This window comes from Cyprinus carpio, chromosome A24 (genome assembly GCF_018340385.1).
Source record: "Cyprinus carpio isolate SPL01 chromosome A24, ASM1834038v1, whole genome shotgun sequence".
NCBI classification, from domain to species: domain Eukaryota; kingdom Metazoa; phylum Chordata; class Actinopteri; order Cypriniformes; family Cyprinidae; genus Cyprinus; species Cyprinus carpio.
Genome location: NC_056595.1, coordinates 2,342,131 through 2,369,123, shown reverse-complemented (window position 1 = coordinate 2,369,123; position 26,993 = coordinate 2,342,131). Strand labels below are relative to the sequence as shown.

The 26,993-nt window shown below is 40.2% G+C and overlaps 1 protein-coding gene across 5 annotated transcripts in view; it reads left to right on the top strand.

The window, feature by feature from the left end:
• Nucleotides 1–948: 948 nt before the first annotated feature.
• The window catches only part of nrp1a (neuropilin 1a), a 61,580-nt gene continuing 35,535 nt past the window's right edge, over nucleotides 949–26,993 (top strand). The window contains exons 1-4 of one of the 5 annotated variants that reach the window (XM_042714041.1): nucleotides 949–1,681; nucleotides 1,714–1,834; nucleotides 3,660–3,834; nucleotides 21,254–21,435. In XM_042714041.1, coding sequence (XP_042569975.1) covers nucleotides 1,768–1,834; nucleotides 3,660–3,834; nucleotides 21,254–21,435 — 424 coding nt within the window. In that variant the 5' untranslated portion in view covers nucleotides 949–1,681; nucleotides 1,714–1,767. Of the gene's footprint in view, nucleotides 1,835–3,659; nucleotides 3,835–21,253; nucleotides 21,436–26,993 lie in introns of all 5 variants that reach the window. The other 4 variants (XM_042714040.1, XM_042714042.1, XM_042714043.1 and 1 more) reach the window with 4 other exon arrangements.

Below are 26,993 nucleotides of genomic sequence, written 5' to 3'. Positions count from 1 at the left end.
CAGCGGAGCGCAGGACTTCATCAGAAATGAAGCGCGCTTTCTGCCTTCTATCAGACCTTTCTGAAGCAGTGCACGAGAGAGCCCACGTTCACTGGGAGATTTCAGACTGACTCTATAGGCTGTCTGTGATTCCTCGCGCTGAGTTCGGCGCTGGCTGGCTGCTGCACAGAGCCAGATGAAGGATACTACAAGCGGAGTTGGCAAGGACTGACTCGTATTTGGAGAGGGAGACGCGATCGGCTCTGGAGCTGATGTTCATGGATTTGAGGAGACTGTATCGCGGCAGAACGCGGATCGCGGTCACCGGATCGTATTGCACGGGACGTTAACGGATTTGACAGCTTGTAGGCAAGTGCTGACTGTTTGTCTAAGCAGAAAGGATTCGGTTGCAGCGACAAACATATTCCGTTTAGAATGAGGACACCGTTGTGCACGAAAGCGAAATCGATTCGACCATGCAACTTGTCTATCCACACCGCTGCGTAACGCACAAGTCCCCTCGCTCAACGCTCCTGTTTGTATTTATGGATGAAACGCGCGTTTTGAGGCACCATGCAGTGTAACGACACTTGGTTGCAACAGATTTCAGTGTGATAAACCCTTATAGCAAAAAAAGCAAGTTGCCCCTATATGCACATATATGTGTATAATCCATCCTCCTACTGGTCAGAACTGTGCGATACTGAACGAAGTTCTGGATTAAATTATAATAACTAAAATAATAATTATACATCTGCTTAGACTCATGCTGGTGGTGACTATAATGTTCGCTTCGTCTTTAATTTTGTGTTTGCATGTGTAAAAATACGCAAAGACATGAAATATGAAGAAAAATACATACTAAAATAATATAGATTAGATTAAGAAACAAATTCAAATAAGAAACAATGTCGATAACATAAATGACAGTTTTACGCTTTATTTGGTTTCCGTACAAATCATTATACATTGTGATGTTTGTGCTTTTCTCATGTTGAGGGCTAAAAGTGGCTGGTGTTATTTTATTGAATCTAGTTATTTATTTTGGTCAGCAAGTTCAATTGTCGCTTGATATAAAGGACAGCAGCCGTGTCACCCTTCCACTGCGCGCGACTGCGAGGGCTGGACAGTGTCTTACAGAGGTCTTTGGGCTCTTATATACGAGAGGTTGGGCTCCATATAGGTCGGGCTTTGCATATGCGTAATCAAACCAATGAGAATGCCCTGCGCGTCTGGCACAAGGCTGAGCAACAAACTCTGGGAAGAAGAGAAGCGTAATTTAGGGGGTGTATCCCTTGTTTAAGACCCTGTTATGGCAAAGCCAATCGCCAGATGTTTGTGCTCCTCACTCAGATTTTGAGACTAAGCAGAACGCCGGGTTACTACGCGCAGGCTGATTCGCGTATCCAAGCCACTTTTAGCCAAAGTCTAGCTACACGCGATCTCTCTTCCACTTTACGCACAGGATTACGCCCGTTTGCTCGTCTATTTCGCGGAGCTGCAACATCTTTTCTGTCATTCTTTAACAGGCTGAAGGAAATGGCAAAGGAGAGAGGAGCGCGGCTGGGAGAGCGCGGAGGAAACCAGAGCTGAATGGCAGGATGCAAGCGACCTGAAGACGCACAAAACCCCGCATTTCTACAGCGCTCAGGCCCTTTTACGCGTTCTTTTGGTCTGCTTCCTTCCAAACGAGAGGAATTACCCCTGTACAACCATTTAAGGATTTTCTTTTTTCCCTAATTTTTCAGATTTTGATTATTTTCACACGCAGAACTCAAGGAATCGAGGATGCATTGTGGATTAGTGTTGATCCTCTTTACGGGAATCTTTCTCATCGTCAGCGCTTTCAAAAATGGTGAGTGTCAACTGAAACTTAGTCACCGGGGTGTTTAAATGACTTTTTCGTGGGATTACATGGAGAAAGCCTAAAAAGGAGGGGTTGCGACTTAAAACTGGTCACCTGCTCTCACCTGCCGCATGTTTCTGACACTGTATAGCCAACCAAATCATTTTATCCGCTCTAATATACAGTTGATATTTTCCGCTGTACAATAAAAGCGCTGATTGTGGACAAATGTGTTCACATAAGATATATTTTATAATAATTTCAATTACTAATATTAATGTTTGCAAAAAGGTGAATATTTATAAAATATCTTATTATTTTACATTATATTATTAATTTACATTATTTCTTATCATGAAATAGTTATATTTCTTAAAAGATGAAAGTGGCGTGTGCTTTCAAATGTTACAAAATGTAATGAAACACGTTTTCATATATACTGTATTCATATGTGAAAATAACTTTACGAATTTGTTGATTGTTAAGTTATATCATTATATCAAGTTTATTAATAACTTTTTTTAAGTGCTACCTAAAGTTTTCTGTTCATCTAATAACTTCAAAGTTTTGTGTTACTGACCCTAATCTCGGCCAAATATGGGGAACTACATTATTCCAGAGAATCTGATGCCTAAGTGTAACTGTATTAATGGTCTGATATTATGAACTGCAATTATAAATTATTATTTTTCCCAATTAGTCGTGAATAAGTTTAGTTAAATACAGGTATAGCTAATAATAGTTATAAACTTTGGGAAAAGTAATATTGTTTGGGCCATTTTGGATATTTTTTTGTAATTAGTCATGTATTTTCCAGTCCTCCGCGTGTTTTGCTAAAGTCACACAATGTGTGTCATCATGTCTGTCCAGAATGAAGTCTAGAAGGATTCAAGCGAAATTTCATGGGGCCACTTGCATGTGGTTTTTAGGTGGTTTTTAGTTTTTTTGTGTAGATAATCGTGCGTATATTATAGGCTACATTCTTGAATTAAAATAATTATTAATTATAAATTCTGAGCATTTAAGAGTGATAATAGTGTCATGATTCACTCTCAGCAATATTAACCTCAACCCAAAAGCCTCTAATGATAAAGTCTCAAAAAATTAATTTATTTCTATGATTTTTAGAATGCATTAAACTTCACCAGACCTCATTTAAAACATCACATTTATTCTGTTTCCCTGAAAAAAGTAGTTTTTTATAATTGCATTTATTTTATGCTGGTAGTTTTACACTGAAGCTGTCATATTGTCTGTCTAAATGTGTTCATGTTTTTTTTTAAATAAAAAGTGAGTGTTGATGTGTAAACATGTCCGTTAGACCGTGAGCCATGTGGTCCGCCAAAAGTTTGTTTGTTGTTGATGGATATGATGAAATTCAGTGTTGATCAGCTGTAGAGTGGTTGAAAGAGCAAATAAATAAAATATGAGAGAGACAAAGGTCATGCTTCCCTCCCACATAATGACATTAAATGTAGGCGAAAATATCAAGCCTTTATTTAGTGCTTAGAAATAGGTTGGAAATGACTAGAGGGGCTTTTCTCTGTTTTAGTGAATGTTTGGAGAGAAATGGCATAGTTATTCTTATGTCAAACTACAGTAGTGGTACTGTGTTAGGTGTTCAAAAACAAACCATTAAGACAATGTCACATTGAACATGGAATGTGTTTGCAGCATGCAAACTGTTTTTATGTTCACGATCTATACAGTAGTTGTGGGTTGAAACTCAGATGGTGCGACTGGTTGGTCAGAATGATCTTTCTGATAAACCTGGTTCAGCTATGTTGGTGGCCAGATTTTCAGCATGAATGATTTGTGTTTTCTTTTCTTTCAGACAAATGTGGGGACAATATCAGAATCAGTAGCGCAAATTACCTGACTTCACCCGGTTACCCGGTGTCTTACTACCCGTCTCAGAAATGCATCTGGGTGATTACAGCTCCAGGACCGAACCAGAGGATTTTGATCAACTTCAACCCACACTTTGACCTGGAAGACAGAGAGTGCAAGTAAGTGTTCAGTGTTCACTATTTGGTGTGGAGGTGCGCCACCTGCTGGCACTGCTTGAGTATGTGCAAGACATTCAGCTGGTGTGGAGCCAAGGGCCACATGTGTGCTTGGTTTCTTTCAGTGCCGATTACATTTAGAATTTCTAAAAATATATTTGATGTGCCTGTAAATGTCTTAAAAATAACACTATTTATGTCAACACTTGTATGTGTTGGAGTTTCCTTTTACACATTGTGTTGGCAGCTCTGTCATGCCAAAAGGTGAAACAATAAGGTATTGACAGCAAGTTTTGTATTTTTACATCATGATTCAACAGTTGACACATGGTTTGGTTGGTGCAGCTTGTTTCCAGTCCTCTCTCGCTCCTCTCTTTCTCCTTCTCGTTCCGTCTGTTTCCTTTGTTTGTGCTGGCGGGTCTGAGGGACGTCATTGTACTGTCAGAGTGTGGCTGACTCTGTTACTGTATCCCCTCCACCCAGATAGTCTTCCGCCTGGAGTTCTTTGTGTTCACTGAATGTCTCGTATTAATGGCACCGTTTATCAGGATCTTTACCTTTTTATGGCTGTGTAAACCTACAGAGATTTACAGCCCCAGATGACCCCATGCTGTCTGCTCATAGGGGGTCCATCTCTTCTGAGAGTTCAGGTTTCGCTGCCCAGAAACGACCAGACACACACACACACACACACACACACACACACAAATCTCCAACCAGGGGATACTTAGAGCGAATGGAGTGTGGATAGACACATGGTGAGGACATAATGAGCCCTCCTAATGAAATTATCCAGCAATGGTTTACCTGTGTTCGAACAAGCCAAGCTAAAGAATTGCAAGTTTAGCTCCCAAGGACGTCAGGGGATATAAATGAGTTTAACGTGAGCTCTTTAATGTGTGCTGGGAACTGTTTAGGATTATGATGTTCGGAAAAACACTTCATAATTGCAATTGGGGATTATAGAGTGCTTCCAACTTTTTGTAATTTTAGGACAAACTGGATAGGTTTTTTATTTTTTACCATTAATCACTAGTCCTCCCAAACACAAATAACTACAAAACCTAAAAAAAAATAAAATAAAAAACCAATAAAATCCAAAATAGCTTGTTCCACCCCTAAAACAACTTTTCTTTTTGGCTGACATCACCACTTCCTCTTATTTTAGCCCCTCCCATCCAACTACCTAATTAACCATATAAGTGAATTTTGAATGTCGTATTGTGTTTGCTTTAAATTCTCATTTTAGTCATTTTATGCCTGCCATAACTCTGAAGTGCTTTTTGTATCATATGGTTTTGCATTATGCCTTTGCATGTGGTTCATAAAATATCAGTACAAGTTACATTAAGTGCTAACTTGAAGACACACTCATGCCCTCATGCCTTTAGAACTCAGCTTCAGGGCTTTCTTCCCGTCCCTAAATCATGCTGTGGTTGTATTTCCCCCTTCTAAGGCAGCATATGCCATTCACTGGGGTTCAGTGTCACTCTATAATCTCTCCACTTCAATCTATCATTCTAAATTGCTGTAGAGAACGGCCATTCAAACAAATTTTTGTTTAGTAATTTTGGTCGTGATAGGCTGAAAGTTATGAGCGACAGAGATTGACACCCCACCACCACCACCTCTATTGCTAATTCAATTCGGAGACCAGATAGACATCTGTTTGGTGGATCTGGTTTCTGCAGATTAGGGGGTGTTTTCTTGACTCCCAGATTCAGCTGGACACACATTAAGGGCCTCTTGCATAATGGAAACTGCTGATGGCCGAAATGGCTTCTTTATCAGATGGACTGCCAAGCGAGGGAAGCTACAACACACGCTTCAGTGCGCCGCTCGCAATCTAATTAGCAACAAATGGAACGCACATGCTCAGCATAACATGTCCGTTATCAACAAAGCAAACAAGAAATGCTTCGTGTCCACTTGTGAAAAAAAAAAAGAAACAGCTGCCGGATCAGAGTCAACACTGGGTGTTGCACGCGCCTGATGATCTCTGGCATGTTTTGTTTGTGAGCGGAACAAATGGACAGATTGAGAGAGGATTTTTATTACTTTTGATTGTATATTTAGATAAATATAATTGATAATTTATACTTAAAAATTATATATTTAAATATTTGAATGTATTTATTTTCCATTTTGATAAAATGACCTAGCTGGACTGCAAGGTCATTTTTGAAAAAAAAGGGAGGACAGCATTGTAGATTGTCACACTGGTGTATTTAGTGTTGTTAAAGCAGATGGACTTCAGTTAGGTCATAGTGTGTGTGTGTGTGTGTGTGTGTGTGTGTGTGTGTGTGTGTGTGTGTGTGTGTGTGTGTGTTAGAGCCCGCCCTCTCCTGATAACACATTCCTCTGACAGCACTATGAATCATTGATGCGCCCCAATCCGCTGACCAAACAAAAACGGCAAACATTTCCTCCCGATTGTTACATTCCTGTCTTGAAGCGGTGAGGGGATGCATTGGATGGAGGAATTGTTGAAACGTGCAAAGGACAGAGTGTAGCTTTGCCCTCAAAAGAGATAAGCTTTACTGCTTGAAGCATTATTCTTTGTACCTAGTCATAGAATGCACAATAATGGCCGGTCTGTTTGGTTTTGTGCATGTGTTTGCTCTTGTGAATAGTCAAGATGGCATTCAGAGAATGCTTGCTCAAGATTGGTCCCAAAGGAGGCCACTAGAAGGCCCCTTGGCTAACCCTAAGTCTGAAAGCACAGCTTTGCAGTGACCAACCTTCAGCGCCGCCCTGCTGGGTCAGCCTACAAAGTGCCACATGTCCTGCAGAGAGAGCAAATACAGTCTTGGCTGGCCAAACAAACCACACATCCTGTATCTGTGTTGCTCAGAGACTAGGACAAAGCTGATTAGTCATGGAGACTCTAACAGTAGATGCCTTTGATTTAGTTCATAAAGAAGATTTAGGTTTAATTCATATAGAAACACGCTCAATGGCTCCGCTACCATTCAGTGTCTCAGATGCCCTGCTGTTGATGTTTAATACTGTTGTGGCTAAGAAACCGAGGACGAGAAGAGAAAGGGTAAAACAGTAGATCTCACTGCTGTTTGAATATCAACACGGATCTTCCACTCAGGCAGGGTCTTGATCCATTGTTTGCGTGGGCTCCAGTGGAGCAGGGGCCCCGTGGGTCTCCTCTCCCCCACTGAGAGGTTCCATAGCCAGGCTGGGAATGGCAGTAACTCTCCCTGCTTCTTCCAGACACCTAACTCCGGCCCTCTCCACTCCTCCACAATGAGTAAACACAGAGAGAGCTGTACGGCATGAACATTCATCAGCGGTTGTCACGGAAGGGAAGTATGGAATGCAACAGACCTCCTTTCATCCTCAACGATGAGGGTTTTTAGAGGCAGGGAATGCTTTGACCTCTGGGAAGCCGAGGAGGCTTGGGCTGACAGAGATTGTTGTAAATACTTATGGCCCCTGTTAACAAACATAAGCATGGCGATCTATTCTCAGGGAGGGTCAGGGAAGCAGTCGTAGGATCAAAAGCAGTGCTGGGCCATTCGTAAGCTGTTGATGAGAGGCAGAGAGTCGTGCCTGACTCTGTGCTCCTAAAACAGGTGTACACTCATGTTTCATTTCACAAAGATGGCATGTGCTCTGTGTCACCGAACAGACAAAAAGCAGACCGCAAAGCAGGGACTTTTGCTTCCGCACTGAGCAGTTTGCTGTGTTGGGAGGTTGTTTCTTGTCCCTAGACTGCTTCTAAATCACATCTGTTCTGGCTCTGCGCTGGATTCTGGGTACAGGGAAAGGAGGCAGCAGCTATCATGTGGAGCAAGAGCGAGGTGGTGTTACTAAAGCCAGTCCAGATGAAGAATGAGGCATAAACATTGAAAAACATACACTAGTGCACACATAGGCTACACTTACTGTTGAGAATAGGAGATTTCAAAAACCGAGATACAAAAAGATGATGTACTGTATGTCATTTTTCTCCTGAAGGCTCTGTAGTGCTTTCAAAACATTGCTGTTTGTTTGAGAATCCGGACCAGATTAACATAGCAACAGTTTAACCAACAGTTTGGGGGTGTGGCTATTTGTCTGGTCGACCAATGACATGTATTTTTGTAAAACCTGTTTGAAAACAGTTATTATTAGGCAATCTTATTGAAAAAGGCCTTCTAAAATGTAATCTAGAGATAGGAACTGTATATCTTTGTTTATGGAAATGTCCTCAAGTTCAGCTTTTTGGGAAAAAGTTTTAGGCATTTTTTCTCTGTTGTTAAAGCAAAATGTTCCCAAATGTCCTAAACACTATATTAAATATTTCCGCGTAAATTGCACTTTAACTAGCTTTGATAAGAAAATGTTGATATTCTGTTTATTACAAGCAAAACTCATAGTAGCTTGTCATTGGAAAGACATAGAAAGCCCTCATTTTAAACAATGATTACAAGAATTGTATCATTGCTTGGCTCTTGAAAAGCTCACATATACTGTTAAGAGAAAGCCTGAAAAGTATGGAATCCCTTCATAGGATTTTAAAACAAGCTGATCCAAATCTATTTTCTATTTTAGAAAATCTATTTTCAAATCTATGCTCTAAAATAATTGTTTTTGTTCTGTATTTTCCACAGCCATGCATTTTTCCACTCTTTGGCAAGCGTTTCATCACCTCATTTTCTCCTTGGCCCTCTGACACTCTCACATGACTCTGAGAAAGTTGAGGTTGTAAAGTGGTCCGGCTAATGAGAAAGATTAAAGCAGTGTGTATATTTCTGCAAGTGTGTGTAAGGGCAAGGGGTTTTCCTCCACTAAAGGGCTTCACCTTGGCCCGTGTGTTGGAAGGACAGGGTGATTGAAAAGCTCTCTCTCTCAGTGACATCTGCTGTCCTCCCTGCTGTTCTGTCACTGGCTTGATTCATGTCCCCCTCGTTCTCTCGCTCTCCGTCTCTCTCTCAGAAAGCCTAGGCACTTCGCCACTCAGTGTGAGCTTATCAATGAGGGGAGGAGAGAGAGTGATGAAGTAGGGAAGTGGGGAGAAAAGGAAGAGAGTGTTAGAAAGTGAGGAGATGGAGGAGGCAGAAGGATGGGCAGGATGAAAAAAAAGTGAAAGATTCAAATAAAAACACTACAGGTTGTGAAAGTTATAGTTGGATAAATGCAGCTTAGAAGATGCCAAATCATTTAGGAATAAAGTAGTTGCGAACCTCCTCCCTTGTTGCGGTAAAGCACAGAAGACATTAGCAAATCTCAAAATTATCTCATATGACAAAAGAATGATGAAGTTTCTAAAGAGAATTTGGCAAAGGTCTCCCCAGATTTCCACACAGAACAGTTTTCCCAGTATGGAAGTTTCTGTTTTCTGCGGTGAGCCGTCAAAGATGAGAAAATCTTGCTCATTTCCATTTTGTTCCAGCTCAGATGTTCTTAAGTAGATCTTTACATGATTACAAGTTGCATGATTAAAGAACAATTTGTTAATCTCACCACTGGATTAAGATTTGAAGATATTACTTTGCGATATGATAAAAAAAAAAGTAGTTAAGGAACTCTGTTGTCAAAGAAAACTGTTGTCGAACACCCCTTTTTTTTAGGTCATGTTAATTAGCTCTGAGGCCATACATTACGTTTGCTAGTGTACACCTAAAAAATATAATGTGCATACATGGACATATACATTTTTGTCTAATAAAATGTAACCTTAAGTATGAAATATCATTTAGCAATAGCATTATGAAATACGACAGCACAGGTAAAAGGAGTCATCTACAAAAAGTAAAAGTTCCTCATGTCTGAACTGCTGCATTACACATGTAAAGATGCAGTGGAACAGAAGTCCCTGAGTTTGTTTAGATGACGCTCATTAGCAACAGGGCAAGATGTTTCCATGCAGGGGCCCAAATTTGGAATCCGAGAACTTGGTAGAAACACAGAGAGAGAGTGAATGAGGGGAAATTACCACGGCTTAGGAACCTTAGTTGAGTTGAGGTTCTCAGCAAGATTGGTTAAAAATCTTATTCGAGACAACCTGGTTTTTTATGCTTCCCTAGAGAGAAGGGCCTAAGCTTTAATTGATGTGATCCTGTTGTAGAGCTAATGCACCATGTCTGCACATGCTGGCCTTGTTTAGTTTGCTGCCAGAGCCACAAATGGCCCTTTATTTTTGATTGATGGGGCTCCTGCCCAGCTATGGTTCAGCCCACACCGCTCTGAGCTTAAGGGACCAGTTGGATGGGGATTTAGGTTTGATAAGGTTCAGCTTCACTTTGGCCCCACGCTAAGAAGGCAAAGTGACTTTTTCAGGTTGTATTTTTGAAAATGTTGTGTTTTTTGTTGTTGCTTTTAATTTAGGTTGTGAGATTTTGTTTTAAGAACTTAACTTTCATCTCATTCTTATTTGTTTGCTCCAGTTTGAGAGTAGCCGAGGGCTGTCCGTCTTCGTTTTCTCTGCGACAGTGTTGGTAGTGAGTTTGATGGCTGGAAAGAGACAGTGATGAATGGGGCAAAGGCTCTCTGATTGAGCTGAGGCAGTTCACACGCCACTCGCCCGCCCCTTTTGTTTGCTTTTCTCTTGGTCTTGTCTTTCAGCAGGTTGGTGTTCATTTTAGCGGGTTTGTTTGTGTGCGAATGTGGTATTTTTCTCACACTATAATTCGTAATTAAATAGCACATGTCCCAAAAGCTGCAAACTGACCTGTTTTTAAATCAACACCTTGGTGGGATGTTCGTGGTCTTGTAATGTTTCAATCTTGATGCCAGCCTAAGTCTGTAAGTCCCTCCCTTCCTATCCTCTCCTCCTGCTCCATAGCATGCATACTGAGCTAATTATCTTTCATGAGGTCTCCAAGTTGGCAGTGGCAGTGTGGGTTTGTGAATGGAGAGGTCATTTTGCCCTCCAAACTTTGGCATCATCTTTGGCATTGGGACTTTGATCAAACTGTCACACGACAAGACACCACACATATGCGTGCACACACTTTGACACAAGCACATTTCCCGGGCTACAGCAGAATGCACCGGAATTGCAATGGAAAGAAAACAACACACCACCTGGCTGTCTCAGTGTGTGCCCTCTAAAGTGTGTAATTCCAGGAACTTGCTTTCCCTTTTGAAGAGAACGGAAAGGAATGATATAATGTAAAAAAAGAAGCATGTGATAATGAATAAGGACACTGAAAGAGTAAGGAAACTAGTCGAATGGCAAGATGTTGAAACAAATGTCAGAGAATTGACAAAGTAAAGATTTATTTTTTGTTCTCCTTATTCCTCTTATGTAATAAAAAATGAGCATTTGAAGGGTGTGTGTGTGTCCCAGTTCCTTGTGTCACTGTTGACCATGACACTTATCCCGTGCCATGAGAAATGATGCTGACTTGGTCAAAGGCTGCACTTTGTATCCATTCCCTAGCTTCCATCTGCCATCATCATTGTACAAGCCTGGATGGGGAGGAAGGCGAGGGGGTGAAGGAGAGGAGAGGGGCAAGACTCGCAAGGAAAGCAAGTTAATTGAATTACTCACAGTGCAGTTATAAGCACAGTTTTCCTCTGGAAGAAAGAAAGAACTGGACACGTGACATTATGGGGGAACTCCAAGTGACCCAGTACGTAGACCTGGGGGACCTCATGCTCTCATCCATGAGCCTGTAGCACATTCTCTCTCAGTCTTTCTCTTTCTGTCTACCTCTTTCATGAACACCACCCACTGGTTTACCTCTAGTTGACCTCCCCAATGTTTCTGTTAATTACTAACTAGAGAGCACATATTAGATTGCAGTATATAGTTGGGCCAGATTGTATAGTAATGGTTGTTTTCTTAGCACAAACTCGTTGTTTCATACTGTACAAGAACAGTCATCATATGTGCCTGATTTTTACCCTACTCTGAAAGTCACTAGGTCATATCCTTGTCATCAGTTTATGGCTATGCCAAATTGGTCTTGTGGGTTATATTATTTAATAATGCATTAAGATATACATATATAACAATTGTCTGTTCTTTACCTTTTTTGCTGTTGGACTAGTGACATGGGTCAGACATTCTAGCTTGCAGGATCTTGTTATATATCCCAGAATAATTAGTATTGTAATTAGCATAGCAAAATGTATTACCTTTAAGCTGACCCTGATTCCCTTTGCACATAATAGGAATGAATTTAGTCCTCATTAGAGGAGGCTCACGTCACCTTCTACCACTGCAGAATCAGCGGCAGCCCAAAGGTGGGAGACACCGGTTGGCTGGGTGAATTGGGGGGGGGGGTTATTTTTAATAGAGGGTAGTGCACATCTTCACCTGACCCCCGCCAGCTACCTCCCTCCCTCAAACTCAATCCATGTCCTTTACTATAGCTTGACATTTCATCTTCTTAACCATGGACCCATCTCCAGAGGGCTGGGGCCACTCAGGCTCAGTAATAATACCCCCTATCAGATGTCAAGGTGGGATAAATGCTGGCTATTCTCTTAGTAATGGCCAGTGAAATGGGCTCCTGACAGAGACCGAATGAAGACCTGTGTCCCTTGTACACTATATAGTGCAATTTCTATTTCCATTGTCCTGTTCTTGTAAAAAAGTGGATTTTTGTTCACTCTTTCTCTCCTATGTACAACAACAGAGACTACTGATATTATTTAAATTGCATTTTTAGCTGAATCCCATGTAAACAAAATATCAAACAGCACTGGTTCTCAAAACATTGGACATCAACACATGACATCAAGTGCCGACCTAATTTAAGTACTGCCTTAACATTCATCTAGCTGTATGCTTATACATTTTGTAAAATTCTGCAGTTAACTTTCAAAATTGTTTAGCTGTAGCCAAGTTAATAACTTATTCTTCCTAAATTGCAGCAGGTTTGCAGCCTCCACCATGTCAATGCTACACTGAGGTTAAATCTCTGAGGTAAAGTTAAGCCAATTTAATACAGTTCCTCATCATGTCCTGTCAGTGGATGATACACAGATATTCATCCTGCCCTGCTGGTTGAAGACAGAACTTCCTCAAGCTCCTTCAGCTGTGTTTATATTGGATCATTTTGGGAATTGTAGCAAAGAAGTGAGGCACTCTGATGTAGCCTAACCGAGCTCTGTGCTGTGGCTCGCTTAGTATATGTGTTTCACTTAATCAGTAAATGCATATTAGCCATTTTGCCCCCTGGGCAGAACTCTAATTAATTGCTCTTGCTCCTTCCTCCAACGAGAACAGGATGTTAGATTCTAAATGAGGGCATTTTAGGGTCTAATATGCCTTCTGTGTTTCTTCGAATTCTAAACCATAAAGCTTTCTGTTTTCCAGCAAAATTGCTTTAATGGATAATGACAGATGATGGACCGAGGGGAAACAGAATTGTTTGCTGACATGCACTACTGTAGAGGAGAATTAATAATGTAGTGGTAGCACAGTGGCCTCTTTGTTTTGTGGCCCTCTCTGCTTTTTCCTGGCAAAAATGAATGGATTTGGAAGAGGAAGGACAAGTGCTTGTCTCAGAGGTTTAAACAAACAAAAAAAATGGAAAGCTTGCTAACAGTGTTTCAAATGTGATTGCACATTTCAAAACTTTTCCAGAGCTTGTATCTCATGGTATTCTTTCTCAGCCTTTACTGCTACCTCTTTCATCTGGTTATTTGCCTATTAAAGACTGTAGTGAAACTGCTAGTTAGTGCAGTATGTAGTAATTCCCACAAAATACTGGAATTCATTAATGTGATTGTTGGGAATCTGTGTCTCTCCGAACAGCCTAATTAGCAGTGCTAATGAATGCGGACACACTAAATCCATCAATGTTAATCATAATTGCCATTTATGAAAGCATGTGGCATGGTCTCCTGCACTGCACCCATTCAAAATTGATTAGCATCTAAAAATATGTCTCATAGATTAAGCATGATGCTTAAGACCTCTCTGTGATTGTGGCCACTGGGGCTGGGTTGGAGTAATTTACTCTCACAAAATTGAACAGTATTGAACCTCTTGACATGTCCACACCCTTCGCCAGCCCTACACCACATGTGCTCTGTACCACCCATTATTAAATGGTGCTACTCTAATCACTATGAAGAATGGATGTTTGGATAGACACATCTGTCACTGGGGAATAGGTATTATTTGCACCTGTTTTTAATTTTCTATTTATTCTGATGTTGGCAAGAATTTGGGAACAGTTCAGGAGACAAAGTCTATTTGAGGCAGGGCTGCACGATATTGGGAAAAAATGACATTGTGATATTTTATTTTTCTGCAATATTGCGATATGAAATCTAATCAAATTTTTTCTTACAAACAAAAATGGGGTGAGCACACTTACATTCTCATGTTAAATGATTTAAACATCAGAGGAGTATTTAAATTAGAGTAAGTTATTTGTTTGTAACTTTAGGATATGGTTTGAATTGTTAACATATTAACTAACATGAACTTACCACGAGCAATACTTTTTGTACTATATTTATTAATCTTTGTTTATCTTAGTTTATAAAAAACACAGCTGTTCATCGTTGGTAATGGTAGTTCACAGTGCATTAACCATGTAAACAAATACTGTACAACTTTTGATTTCAACAATGAAGGCTATAGCCCAAAATGTTGAAATTAACAATGTTGTAGAAGTGCAGTTTAGTAATAGTAAATGTTAAATAATGTAGTTAAATAATTTAATAAATAGAAAATTATTGTAAAGTGTTACAGATTTTTTTTTAAACCCAATTCATACGTCTTGTGAGTTCAGTGTTGGACAGAACTAAAGGAATCATTAGTTCGCGAATTTGAGTGTACGGCACGCGTTGTGTCATTATCTCGGCAGTTTAGGATATCGCACAAGATTTGACAAACACAGAAAACATTTCATCAATGGATAGTTTTTTTTTTTTTTGTTCGACACACATCATGTCAATTGATTTTGATTAATATGCGCGAGGGAGAGAGAGCAAGACAGCGCTCGTGTTGTTTGAAGACGGTGAAGGTGAGCGCGCGCGCAGGCAGGGCTCTCTCTCTCTCTCTCTATATGCGCCCTGTTAAACTGACAGGACTTTAAAAACAAATGATAAACTTTCACTATATGATGGTTAAGTTGTGCAATTAATCCGCGAATCACACATTCGTCAAAGGGCCGGGGAGCAGCTGGCCCGTACGGGTTAATGATAACGGATCAACTATGACAGACTACATCGCACATCCTGCGATGTGACTATCGTGGACACACACTACTAAAGCATGCACTGTTTTTGCAAATAAAACATCATAAAGTTCAGGAGACAAAGTCTATTTGAGGCAAACAGCATAAATGTATTACGTAAACATACATTCATACCCAAGTCTCATTTTTCTTTGCATAAACCGTACTGTATTATTTTTGGCTGCTCATAGAACCTGCTTCAACCATCCATTTTAAAAAGATATAGTAAAAAATAAACAAAAGTACCACTCAGCCGTTACTCAGTTATCATTAAACTCAGGGCTAACTTTGTAGCCATAGCCTCAAGTCATTGTCCCATCTTCTACACGCTGCAACAGTCACATGTAAGCTAATAACTCCATCAGGGAGTGTTTTCATTCTCTGTAACAGACTCTGGTCCCAACCCCAGCTCCTTTTTTTTTTTTTTTTTTTTTTCTGTCTCACCAACATTTTGAGTGAATGCAGTGAGGTTATTATCGTTCCAAACGCAGCTAGCGGCTGCAGGAGCCTATTACAGTAGGCTTGGTTAACGCTTGTCACATACTATGGAGAGCGATAGACAGTTATGGTGAGCGAGCTGCTACCTTTTCCCCTAAAGGCTTGAGGTGTTAAAATAGAAAAATAATAAATCCAGCTTCCTGCATGGAAATGTTAACCTTGTTCAGCATGGGCGTCTAAGTCACGGTTTGGTGGGGGTTTTTTTTGCACATGATGAACTGTTTACAGCTTTACTAGTTTACACTTTCTTGAGGACAATGGTGACTGGAATATCCTCTCATCCATCTCAAAGGAAGAGATGAGAAAAGAGTGATTGTTTTGGAAAGGGCACATCGAACCTAATCTTTCCCTATGGTGATGGATAAAGTGTTCTGCTCTATTGTAGATTGGCGTCATCTCTGTCATATTTTGTTACTGTGAATGGTTACGGGGGGTGTAGGTAACAGTGTGTTCTGGGTAGTAACACTATAACACTATAAATCCCAGAGACTATGATAAATTGCTAGCTTGTGGTTGATTGTTTTAACCCCAGGCGTGCAAGTAAGGGCTACCTTTCTGAACGTTCTGGATTGTTTAGCCATTACTATCCCTGTGGACAGGGTTGTCTGTTAACATAGCAAGGCAGTGAAGCGAAGGTGTCTGAGAATTAGAGTCATCCTTTTTGTTTTAATTTCCCCTTTGGATTGGCAGGCTATTTTCACCACTATTATGGTTGAAAGTGTGTGTGTGTATGTGTGCAAAGGGCCCTTAGAGACTTCATGGAGGTTCACAATCCCTAACAACAGTCCAGTGGTATAGGCCAAAAGGTGCGGAGGGGATGCATTAAGAACATCTGTCCGCTGTCTCTTCTGGGGTTGTAAAATGAAGCAGGCGGAAACCGGGAGGAGCGAGGAGGTGGTTTAAGTCCTGGGGCAGGTGGAGTGGTGTCTGTTCTAAGAAATTGGGATTCTATACTTGATGAGAATGCTTGACACCTTTCTTCTTGGCTTCAGGGTCCAAACTCCATTTTAAAATCGGTCCCTGCTGTTTTTTTCTTGATCTGTTAACAGCAAATTCCATTTCGCAGTTTCAGACCCCCGCAAGTTCTCAAAGAAATAGATTAGCAAATACTGTTCTGCACAGACCTCTCTGGGAAAAAGTCTTTCTCTGAATGCAAAATGGCCTTTGCAGTCAATCCCATAATGCCCTGTATATGATTAGCAGGGCCAAGTTGGCACTCAGGATCCACTGAGTTTGTGGAATGGAATGAAACTGTGTGCAGCCTGTGCCGAGTAGTCTTTAAAAACAGAGATGAGAATGTGGCTAGAATGCTTAAAGACATTTTTTTCATAAGCAGCACTGGCCTTGAGGCGACTACTGCAGTTCCATCTGCATCTTATTCTAATACCTCCCACTCCAGCTTTACAAGGTCCATCTGTGTTAGGGAACAAGCCTGACTAAACAATTCCAAAGGTGCTAAGACTTTACGTGCAGGAAGAAGAAGCCTGCAGTTTTTCAAAGCTGCAGCAAAAAGGTTGTCTTGCGAGAGCTTGTAGTACAGTATAATGTTAACTCCGCTGGTTGTGCAATGGTGACTGTGATTCTGTGACAGACTGTTGAAATCCGATAACACATCTTTGATTCTCAAGGCACCACTGAGGAGGAAACGACTTCTTAAACCCCCAAATCTTTGGCTGGATAACGCATCTATTTTTCAAAGGTCTGGTCACACCTGGCTTTACCTAGGTAGGATTTAAAGTAGAGAGAAAATCTGTGCTTGTGTGTGTGTGTGTCTCTAGGTGGAGGTATCATTCAGCAAGCCATAAGAGCAGGGAGAAATTACCAGCTGAAAGAGGAAGGAGAGAGCAGAACAGACAGATCTGAACAAGACTGATGCTCTCCATCTTGAGCTGAGATGCTACTGTCAAAGATCTTCACACATTACCGCACCAAAGCATCTTCCCAAGCTGTATTCAGACCAATCTCTGATTCACTTCAAAGTGCACTCCCTTTTTAAAAGAGTTCATTTGGTTAGGATTTTACAGCAACTTGGTCTCGCATCTGTCTGTAATAGTAATGCGTTTTACTCAAGTGTGGCATGTTTCTAAATCAGTATACTCGTTGAAGCTGGAACAACATCCCTATCAATCAAATGTAAGCCAAACCTTACCCTAGCAATAATCTAGACCTAAAATCTAGGCCCCAAAGAGGAAGCATTAATTCCAGTCCTAACCCATCCCAAACAAAGGCCCTGTCCCGAATGCCACCTTAAAACATTGCAGTACACTTTTAAGTCCACACTTTTGTAACGTAATTAAATATAGACTGTTGGGTAGTGTGGATTAGTGTAGTCTTAGCAAAAGCCAAAGAGCAAAAGGCCACAACTTATTATAATGATTGCGAAGAGTGCTGTGAAACCTATGACAAATGGGACGATATGCAACATTTGAGATAGGGCCATCAACAAGGAAAGTAATGTCTATGTCTAAAACAACCTTCCTATTAACCAGTCAGATACTTGTTTTAGAGTCAGGGCTAGGGCTTTGAACAAGATTCTCACCAAACAATTATTTCCTTCTGGGTTTTAGTGATTGGGTAATTTTATGTTTATTTGAGGACAAAGGATGTTGCTCCAAGAACATGCATAGACTTGAATGTCCAAACTGCACCAAAATGATGTTGGCGATCAGTATAGCCATCACTCTAAGCTTTTCTTCTCTTTGTCTTCTCCTCTTGACAAAACAGTCTCTCAAGAGCATCATTTGACATAACTTAAGTAAGTCAAGCTCACCAGAATGCTAGGCAAGCCAGAATGATGACAGAAAACAAAAGAAGTCTATGGGAGAGTTAATGACTGCTTTTTATGGCCACTGTGCCGTAAAGGCAGCGAGTTAAAAGCGTAAGTGCATTGGCAGGATTCCTGCGTAAATGTACCATGATGGGGCTGAAGGTAGATTCAGGTCTTCTGCTCAGACTGATAAAGAAGAAGAGGAGAACAGAGCTTGTTTGTGTGGGTGCAGGAGCGCTGTTTCCACAGCTGGCCTTAAGAGGAAGAGGGCAGGGAATGAAAAACAGAACAACGTGCAAAAAAATGGCACCAAGCACAAAACAGTAAACCAAAGCCAAAAAGAGTGAGATCATAGCTCTGCAAACGTCATGTAAGCAGCAAAGACTTGGACAAGAGCAGTGGGTCTGTTTATGTGTTTGCACATGGGTTTGTTTAGATTATGTTGATATTTGTGTCACTGACAAAATCAAAAAATATAAAAATCAAACAATAAAGCTCTTAGAAATTATAATAATATAATATCAAACAACACTACTTACAAAAAAAATAAAAAACTGCTTCTCTTTTTTTTTTTTTTTTTACTATATAACATACACAAACGAGCCTGTCCTCCAACAAAAAACGACCATATACAGTAGGTCGTTTTTGCAAGCACCTTATTACGACCTATATTTACGTTTTAAAGTTAAGCGGCCTCTAGCGGGCGTAAAAATAATGACAGTATCGCGTTGCGTCTGTCGTTGAAATGACGTATAACGTCATGACCCATCAAAAAAACGCACGTTTATTTAAATGCAATGTGTGTGGACTTTGTTACACCGATCTCACAGTAATTTGTACAATTTTACTAGGTGGCTTATTCGTTGCGAAACCACACCAACCCCACCCCCTAAACCTAAACAGAAATCTGCTAAATTATGAATTGAGCATTACAGTGCACATCCGTTCCCTGGGATCGAACCCATTATAGCATGATTGCATATCAAGGTATAACGCAATAATCTACCAACTGAGCTACACGAAACGCAAATCACAGTGCAAATAAAAGAGTAACCTTTTGCCGATAGGGGCGCAATTGTAGTATACGCTCTGGTGGGTCGTATTTCAGGGATTTGGACAAACGACCTATACGAGCGTATTAGTTGGAGGACAGGTTGACACAAACAGTCACAAAGCTCTAGAATGGTCCTCTGTTTTCCCTATTTTTTAAATAATTAGCTTTTTCGCAAACGACTTTCATCATTCACATATTTTTCATGACAGTACAGTTGTGTGGTGTTTTCGCAGAGGGTGTGGACTTTCTTTACCTGTCAGTTTAAATGCGTTTTCAGTGTATATAGTGTTACAGTGGTGGCACTCTCTTCTGCTGTGACTGATGATGAGTTCTAGGCCTCTTCCATCAGGCCAGCCAAGCGGAGAGACACGGGTGAAGTCATCTCTACATTACCGGCCCCTCAGGGGACCCAATTTCAGAGAGCGGCACACTTCTCATATTCCGCCCCAACCTTTATATCACTGAATTCACAGTATGAGATGCGCCCCAATTTGAACACCTCCCATAACCCCCCTGGACACACTAACACACAGACACACATTCTGCTGTCTGCGATACCTTCGTTAAATTTTCACACATTTCCTCCTGTAATGTGTGGCAGGTGGAATATACCATTTTCTTGAGCAGGGAGGTCTTCTGTTGCATATCTACACTGTTAAGCACATTAATATGTATATATAGTATTTCAATACTCCCCTCAACATGAAATGAAATTATATTATGCACAAGCAAGATTTTGGTTATGCATCCCTAATAAGCTTGGAGAAACCAAACTGTGATTCTTTGAGAAGAAATAGAACGTTCTACTCCCCATGATGCTTTGCTCTCCTTTCCTCCCATCGTTCCCGCAGTTACAAGTGTCAGGGGTGATTAAACGCCATGGAAACAAGACCTTGCTGTCAATCATATCCCATGCTGAGCCTACCCCCAGTTGAAATTCATTATTATATCAGTACGCAGAGCGTATTGTCCAAACAGACTTAAAACAGAAGAGAATTCACATCAGCTTTAGTTTTGCATCCCATCTCGCTCGCTAGCTGAGGCAGGACCACCCACCCAATACTGTCTTGTATTACAGACACAATATTAGTATGCGTATGATGTGCACGTGGGTTTTTGTGTGTGCACGTGCTGCCGTTTGTGCAACAGTCTTCCAAACTGTCGCAGACTCAATTATGTGGTGGCACAAGCCAATAGCTTAGCTAATGTGTGTGTGTGGAGGTGACACCTGTTTTTTTCTCATACTATAACTGTTGTTCCACTCACATACTGTCAAACGGACATGTAAACACTATCACAATCTTATGTCATTCATATGCAGCAATTTGTCTGCCCCTTTTTAGCTCTCTAACATACACACATCATGATACATTACTCGTCATTAAAAAAGCAGGAAAGAAACATAACACTTTTGTGGATGTAGATTATTGTAAGTGTCACTGTGCATCATTTAATAACTAGTTATATATAATTGACTAGACAAAACTGAAAACCCATTTCCCTTTACTTGTTTTTTTTTTCTTAAAATACTTCACACAAAAAACACCACACAAAACAAATATAGGAACATTACCCAAATCAGAGATTCAAATAAATAAATTACATGATTGCTCTGAACCAGTTTATTGCACATCTTTTGTTTGTATTTTGATATTTGGGTCATTGACAACATTAAAAAAGGGAAAATACTGAACAAATCTAATATAAAATGCATGCATCAAATATTCTTTTTTTTTTTTTTACAATTTTAATGTCATTTTCAAGTTAACTAGCACCTAGTCATTGTTTTTTTAAGTAAAAATAAGTATAATAAGTTATAACTGTAAGGAAAGATATTTAGAACTGGTTTACTGGAACAAACTGAATCTGAATGAACTAACCTGCTAAATTACATACAAAAAGTGTATAGTGTTAATAGTTTAGCTGAACAATTGTTTGTGTTTCTATCTCTCTGTGCAGATATGACTATGTGGAGGTGAGAGATGGAGTGGATGAGAGCGGCCAGCTGGTCGGGAAGTATTGTGGGAAGATCGCTCCCTCTCCTGTGGTCTCCTCTGGGAACCAGCTCTTCATCAAGTTTGTGTCTGACTATGAGACTCATGGTGCTGGCTTCTCCATCCGCTATGAGATCTTCAAAACGGGTGAGTAGAAAGAAATAGAAAGTGATAGGCGAATATCACCAACAATGGCCCCAAAGTGGCTAATCCAATCATATTTTAGAGCCCTAACTATCGTCTTATTATAAGAAGGATGCATACAAGCAAGGAATTTACTGTAGGAGAGTACAACAACCATATAAGAACAGATATAAGCGAGGGAGAGCACTTTCTGTTTTCTCTTTGTGAGGCCCAGTGGGAAAGCTGTTTGAGGAGAAAAGATCAGTTGATAACGTGGACTTGTAGACCTTCAGGGTCTATCGGTCTGGCATTGTCTGGCCGACAGACACACACACAGAGGGACCGTTGGTCTTATCTGGAGATGTCACGGCAACAAGCAGAAATTTCCTGTTGTTCAGATCTGTTTCCTGTGTTTGAGGTTGGGCTAGAGACTCGAGAGAAAGCATGTTTGCGTAACCTCGGACAGGTGCAGCACACATCATGGCCGAACACTGACCCTGGGCTACACCAAGTGTGACCTCAGGATGAGATGGATGTTCCAGGGAGGTTTATTTTCATCTTTATTGTCCATTTGTGTGTTGTCATTCCCATAGAAAAGAAAAAAAATGCCAGAGATCTCTTTAATATATCGATTGTTATTGCTAGACAGCAATGAGATTATATGGTGAGCAAATGGAGACTTTTGCACAAATGTCAATAATGTCACAAACTGTGACTTTTCAACATATCAAAGTATTAAAAAAGTGTAAAAAATACAGTAATACTGTGAACTATTATTCCATTTAAAAATAGCTGTTTTCTATGTGTCTGATTGGAAATAAGGTTCCTCTGGAGAGAGTAAAGACGTCTGAAACGTTTATCGTTTATCGACTGTCGGCCAGGATGGGCGCCCCGCGCTGGGTGTGTTCCTCCAGAAAACCCTCTTAGTTTATCAGCATTGGGTGGGCCGCAGGATCCTGTGTGAATGACAAATACTGTTGTTTGCAGTCCAGGACATGGGAATTTGTTGTGACTACGCAAACTCTGCAAAACGTACATCAGCCTTATCAATTACAAGACAGACAAGGACAGCGAGAAAGCAAAGGAAAGAATGTGAGAAGCAATAGGAAGAGTGATAAAGGTGAAAAAAGAAAGGGAAACTGATTTGAAAGCCTTGTCAACACCATCGGATCTGTGTGTTTATGACATACAAGTACAAGTAATGATTACACACAGGTGTCGAAACAGGTGTGCAGGTATTCAAATGTGGGATGATTATAAGAATGTAACAGCGTTTAAAATGAGATTATACTCATTTCAAGCTGCTGCTACGTTTGGAGAGGTAAGCTGTGGATTAGCACAGGTTTCACACACATCCGCAGTGTGTGGGCTGAATCGCTAGAAGCAGCAGTACAGCAGAATGTCTAATTAATGATACACAGTGTATTTTGTGAGTTTATAGAGCTCTCAGATGGCGAATCTGATTTCAGAATAGACATCTTCAACTTTTGCTGCTTATTTATATTTTTAAGGCATTTAGCCACAAGAGACCGTGCGTTATAGTGATTTTACTCTGCCCTGTCCTTAAGAACACCACTTAACTGTGGTTAAATCTCTTTAACATGCATTACAAGTGGCTTATTGCTTTTATAAAATGCCAGCGACAGCAATACAATAAAAGACAGCAGTATTCAATATAAACAATATTTTCAGCAATATAGGTCATTAGTGTCGCTATGTATGGATGGATGGATGGATGGATGGATGGATGGATAGATAGATAGATTTCGGAATGCATATAAAGAAAAATGGGCGAGAAGGAGAGATTTTATACAAGCAACTAATAGGGAAATGAGAGTAGAGATTTGGTGTGAAGACTACAAGAGAAGGAGAGAATAAACAGAGAACACAAAAGGAGAGAAAAATCTATTCAGGAAAAAAGTGTGAAAGTGACAAAGAAAGTGAGGGTGAGAAGATGAGGTGAAGAGAGGGCGAGAAAGCCTGGGAGCTACACACACACACACACACACACACACACACACACACAGGAAAGATAAGAGATGAGAATCTCTCCACCGCAGCTATCTATGAATGCAATCAAGCCTGACCCAAGCACTAACCCACACTGGACAGCATGGATATCTAACGAAGAGCTGTCCTCAGGGGGCTTTCAGACCGCTACGGTTTCACAGACACCGTGTTCTTTCTCTCAGAGTTCCCTTACACCATCCTTAACAAGGGGCTTTTAGATAATTTTCTGAAACTTGCGTATCCCATCCGTAAAGAAGAGAAGTCTGTAGTTACCATGTCATCCTGTCTTGCCGTGGTATCCCCAAAATGGCCTTTCTTAGGGTTGAAGGAGACATACGTTTTTAGTTAACAGATCTGAAATTTTCAGAGCCACATCAAGTGCGAAGAGAAGCTGATGTTTCGCGAGTGTTGTTGAAGGCGTGGGTGTGGGATTGAAGGATGGAGAAGTTACCATCACTCAGAGTCAGTATAGTGGGAGGAGACTGTAAAAGCCTGTTTCCACCTAAAAAACAAAAAGGTAACTGTGAGAATAAATAGGAAATTACACATTTTATTATATAAAATCATAATTGCCAGAAATAAAGTTTGAGATATAAGGTCACAGTTACTTTTTGGAAACAGGGTTCCAAATGAGGTGGACCACTAATAGAAAGATGAACGCTCAATATGGGAGCTGTAGGAATGAAAGTTAAAATTTATGTTACTGTTGCAGATTTTATTGAGCTCTTGAAAAAGATTTAGGTCTTTACAGGAGCATTTATTGCGCACCCAATCCAGGTTCTTTGAGAAAACGTGCCTGTGGTGACATTTCTTGACAAGTTGGTTCTTGCATGTTTCAAGACACTTTTAGAGTGGTGCTAAAAGAGTCTTTAGATTCATCTGAAACAGGTGAATGTGAATCTGGCAAAGTTTTATTGCAGTGTTCGTTGTACGTATCACATCAGTTCAGAAATTTAATTTCCGGTGAGTGGCACTAAAAGATTAATACTCTATCACATTTAAAAATAATGTATCATTGATAAAACCACATTAGCTAAAGCAACCATGTAACTTTATCATGTTTCTACAAGTCTTTGAGTCCCTTTATCGTAACTTGTGTTTCATGGGACTTGTACTCAAGCACTCCATATTGCAAGTGCAATGCTTTACCAGGTGCGCTACTGAGCAAGTTTACTACATCAAAAACAAGCCATACATATGGATCTGGTTATATGATGCAAACATCAAAATGTATTCGTTTACAAATCATGCACTACTGTATGTTAAAAGTGTTTAGAGTTCATTAGTTCATTCATAGTATTTGTGCAAGAAATCATATGAAAATAAATATTTATTAAGTGATTATTGTAATTGTAATTTGTGTGAAAAGGAATAAAATTTGAACTTCATCTAAATACACTTATAAAAAATTTAGTTGGAAACTAAATTATAAAGTATTTAGGTTTGCTTTTGGAGTGCTAGATAGATAGAGGAACATTTTTCCAATTAACGCATTTGTGTGTATTTAAATAGCCGTGTAACCATTACCAGTGAACTGCCTTAAAATCATGCTGAAAGTGTGCGTGTCATCACTAGCTCAGGACAAGCTAGGCCATTCATCATAGAGATGTTATCTGAACGTCTTTACGATGGCACCTGTGTCAACACAGTAGGACAAGGATTGCGTGAGGAGGGCAGCTTGTTCATTGTGTCCAGTTCAGTTGTCTTTTACAAGTTTAGTTGCTTTTTAAAGGCCAGTGGCATAGGTCACATCTGGCACAGCAAGCATGTCATTCTTCAAGCCTGTCTTCTAAATAAACCCCCCTACATTAACACTCAGAGCTAATGAAACCCAAGGCAGAAACTGTCTTTCTGTTTGCTGCCCATTCTCGTTCTCAAGGGGAACCATCAGCGGTGCTGGCTGGCTAAATGATGTGTCAGCAACTGTAGATTGTAAGTGTGTGCGTGTTTGTGTGTTCAGGGTAACCCCACAGCTGTGACTCCAGATTAATGTTTGTTGGAAAGTATGGCCACATTTTGCTTTTCAAACTCTCATTGCGCCCATTAACCTGTCTTAGTGTAGCCACAGGGGTAAATGGCAAGGAAAGGTGTGCGTATGTGTATGTGTGTGTCCAGATTAATTATTCTCCCTGCAGATATATGGAATATAAACAACAGCGATTAGCTCACTAGACCCAGAACACCTCCAGCCATTTCATTTCTGCTTCAGCGTTACACAAACTTTGTCGTATGCCAAAACATCTAGTAAAACACATCTCTTAGCATTAGCATAGCTGTGTCAGCTCAGGTCTGCAGTACTGTGTCCAGTGTAGCTAACAAACTACAAAAAATTATAGCGCTTGCAGAGAACCCTTAGATAAAGAAACAAGAATGGAAACAAATCAGTGTATTATAGATACTATTATGCTTTTGAAAGTTGTATTAGTGTTTATTTATTTTAGATATTTTATGTGGGTCAGAAGAACTAAAGATGAAAGGTTCATTTCTAAATGACAGTAAAGTTTAGACATGTTGTAGTGTAAGATACACATCACTGAGGTCTCTGGGTCCCTAAACGTAACAACAGTAAAGTTAATCTCAACAGAACATGGGGATTAAATCTCTGACACTTTGCTGGGTTTGTTTGAACTAAGGGGAGACCTGCAAGCGATCATTTTAACAAGCATTGCCTCTGGCCTGTTAAATAAACAGCGTACTCCACAGAGTCAAAGCTTTCAGCCACTTCACCGCATTGAAAAGATAAGCCCTGTGTATATACAATAGTCCGGAAAAACAAAATAAATCGTACAAAAGCTAGACGTTAATGTCAAAAATAGTGCTGAGCTGTTATGAATCAAGCTTGTGTTTTTTCAATACCATTTCACTACTCTCCCATAAATTCTGGTGTTTAAGTGTAAATTTAGTTCAGAAGGACTTGAAAGTATTTGTGGCTGTGAGAGGGAAAGCTGGATGGCTCTCACAAAGCTTTATTTGTTTGGCTTGCGTTTACAGGCTCGAAGCTCCCTCCCGTTTCTCATCTCAGTTTTCCCAGTCTTTCTCTTGTAAAGTTTTTTTTTTTTTTTAACTGCTTGCAAATAACTGCAGAAACAAACCAAGGGACATGGGAATGTGTGGAGGTTTTTAGCATTTGCGGTTAGTGACAATAGCAACATGTCTCTGCATCCTTATGAGACGCGCATAATCACAACCGCACACACATACACACAAATACTAGAATCCCACCGCAATCTGTAAACAGCAGTGAAGCATTACAAAGCCAGTCACAGCCAAGAGCTGCGAAGCTACACAGTTCCTGCTAGACAGATAAATGTATTAGTGGACCCACAATTCTCTATTATATTTCACACTATAATTAAGCCATCCACAGAGAGGAACTAAAACTACACAAGTGTGCCAATAACACAGACATTGACACATTGTAAACAATAATTAATATGCATTCTCGCATTAGTATTCAAGGGGATGATATAGTAAATGTCAGATAGCTTGCTAGCTAGTTAGTGTGTTGACAGTTTAGCAAACTTTAGCTCATGCAGGTTTTTTGTTTTTTTTCTCAGATTGTTTCTCCAACT